The sequence below is a fragment of the Babylonia areolata genome, chromosome 11 (genome assembly GCF_041734735.1).
Source record: "Babylonia areolata isolate BAREFJ2019XMU chromosome 11, ASM4173473v1, whole genome shotgun sequence".
Classification (NCBI taxonomy): domain Eukaryota; kingdom Metazoa; phylum Mollusca; class Gastropoda; order Neogastropoda; family Buccinidae; genus Babylonia; species Babylonia areolata.
In genome coordinates this window covers 21490459-21492958 of record NC_134886.1, presented here as the reverse complement: position 1 = coordinate 21492958, position 2500 = coordinate 21490459, and the positions used below count along the sequence as shown (strand labels likewise).

The 2500-nt window shown below is 44.0% G+C and overlaps 1 protein-coding gene across 2 annotated transcripts in view; it reads right to left on the bottom strand.

The window, feature by feature from the left end:
* LOC143287327 (uncharacterized) overlaps window positions 1-2500 on the bottom strand; it is a 42307-nt gene that overhangs the window by 3077 nt on the left and 36730 nt on the right. For both annotated transcript variants that reach the window (XM_076595284.1, XM_076595286.1), the window contains one exon: window positions 1951-2084. In XM_076595284.1, the coding sequence (XP_076451399.1) occupies window positions 1951-2084 (134 nt within the window). The remainder of the gene's footprint in view (window positions 1-1950; window positions 2085-2500) is intronic.

Here is a 2500-nt window from a genome sequence, read left to right as displayed (position 1 = left end):
TTTGGTCTGTCCATTGCATTAAGCTCCCATGTGTTGTGGCTGATGTTGAAGGCCTTCAGAGAAGCTTTCAGAGTGTCTTTGAAGCGCTTCTTTTGGCCTCCATGGGAGCGCTTGCCATGTTGGAATTCGCCATACAGCAGTTTCTTGGGGAGCCGGTGGTCTGACATGCGAACTACATGGCCTGCCCAGCGCAGCTGGGCCTGCATCAAGATGGTGTAGATGGTGGGCAAGTTTGCACGAGTGAGCACCTCTGTTTCAGGGATCTTCTCTTGCCACTTTATGCCGAGAAGTTTTCTGAGGCTGGTGGTGTGGAAGTGGTTCAGCTTTTCGGCGTGGCGTTTGTAGACCGCCCATGATTCACATCCATAGAGCAGTGTGGTGAGAACTATACATACATATACATATAGATAGATAGACAGACACACAGACAAACAGACAGACAGACAGATCGATATATAGATAGATAGATAGATAAATGAATGAACGAAAGAGATAAAAGAATGGGAGGAAGAATGAAAGAAAGAAGGATAGATAGATAGATAGATAGATAGATAGATAGATAAATGAATGAATGGATGAATGAAGATAGATAAACGAATGAATGGATGAATGAATGAAAGAGGTAAAAGAAAGGGAGGAAGAATGAAAGAAAGAAGGATAGATAGATAGATAGATAGATAGATAGATAGATAGATAGACCACTTTCACGAATGGTTGTCGTGACAGAATCGGAAAAGGCGTTGGACTTGGGATTCAGTTCTGAGGGTCGGAGTTTCAATTCGTCATGGTGGTGTGTCTTTTGGAGAAAACAAATCAAGTTTACTGTGACTTTCCTCACTAAAGCCAGGTAGGAAGTGCTGGTACATGACTTCAGCTCGGGAAAGGTCTAAAACCCGGGAAAAGAAGACCAGGCCCCACCTTCCTTCCCTCGCCCATCCCTGGGCTTTACGGTCGATATGAAGTCACTGCTTCAATGGCCGTCAATGTCAGTGGTATAATAATAATAATAATAATAATAATAATAATAATAATAATAATAATAATAAATAATGGTATTTATATAGCGCTGAATCTTGTGCATAGACAAATCAAAGCGCTTTCGCACCAGTCATTCTCACGCACGCATAAATCTAAAACTGAAGAAACTGAAGACAAGGAGGAGGCTGGGAAGGGGGGCTATTTTGGGAAGAGGTGGGTTTTAAGGCCAGACTTGAAAGAGCTGAGTGTGGAGACTTGACGAAGCGAAAGAGGAAGTTCATTCCAATTGCAAGGTCCAGAGACAGAGAAAGAACGACGGCCACCAGTCGAGAGTTTGAGTCTGGGTATGCGTAAATAGAGTGGATCCGAGTGGATCCGAAGCTGATGGTAGTGTGCCTCGAGATGGAGTGTGAAGGTGAAGGCAGCCACAGAGATAGGGAGGGGCTGATTTGTGACCATTATCAACCCATACCTGTCTGTGGGCATGTCCAGTGGACAGAGGCTGTTGGGAGACAGAGACTGTTTTCACCTGTAACTTTCCCCTTGATGAATAACGGGCTTAATTTATAACTGGGATTATAAACCACGTGAACAGCCTGATCTTGTGGACGTACAACCTGTGCACGATTCGACACGCATGCACGTTAAACAAGTAGGGCTACACCACTTGTCTGTCTCAGGGTTCACACACAGATGCACACCCATCACATCATGCCAGACCAACTAACGCACGCTGACAAACACACGCACACACACACACACACACACACACACACACACACACACACACACACACACACACACACACACACACACACACACACACACACACACACACACTCACATACATACATATACACACACGCGCGCACACACACGCACACACACACACACACACACGCGCACACACACATGACCTCCCCACCACTACCCCCCCTACACACACTCTCTCACACACACACACACACTTACGGTTAAGATAGTGAATGGCTCTCAGAAGGGTTTGCTCTTTACGAAGGTCGACGACCTTGCCATGTAAAGGGTCAAGGTGAAGGCCGCCCGGCTGACACTGGCAGGCATCGCAGTCAAAGATGGAACCAAGGAGCCTGGAAGATGAATAGATTCTATTGTTTATGTATGTATGTATGTATGTATGTATGTATGTATGTATGTATGTATGTATGTATGTATTTATTCATTTATTTATCTATCTGTCTATCTATCAATCAGTCAATTAATCTATATATCTACCCATCCATCTATCTATCTATCTATCTATCTATCTATCTACATGTCTATCTATCTAACTATTCATCCGTCCAATCATTCGTTTTCTCCATTTATTCAGTTTGTTATTTAGTTAGCTATCAAAAGAGAGGAAGGGAGAGCCAGTGATGGGGAACCTATCGAAACAGAAACGAGAGTTGTATAATCAAGAAGGGCAGAGAGGGACAGAGATAGAAACAAAGAGAAACACACACACACACACACACACACACACACACACACACACACACACACA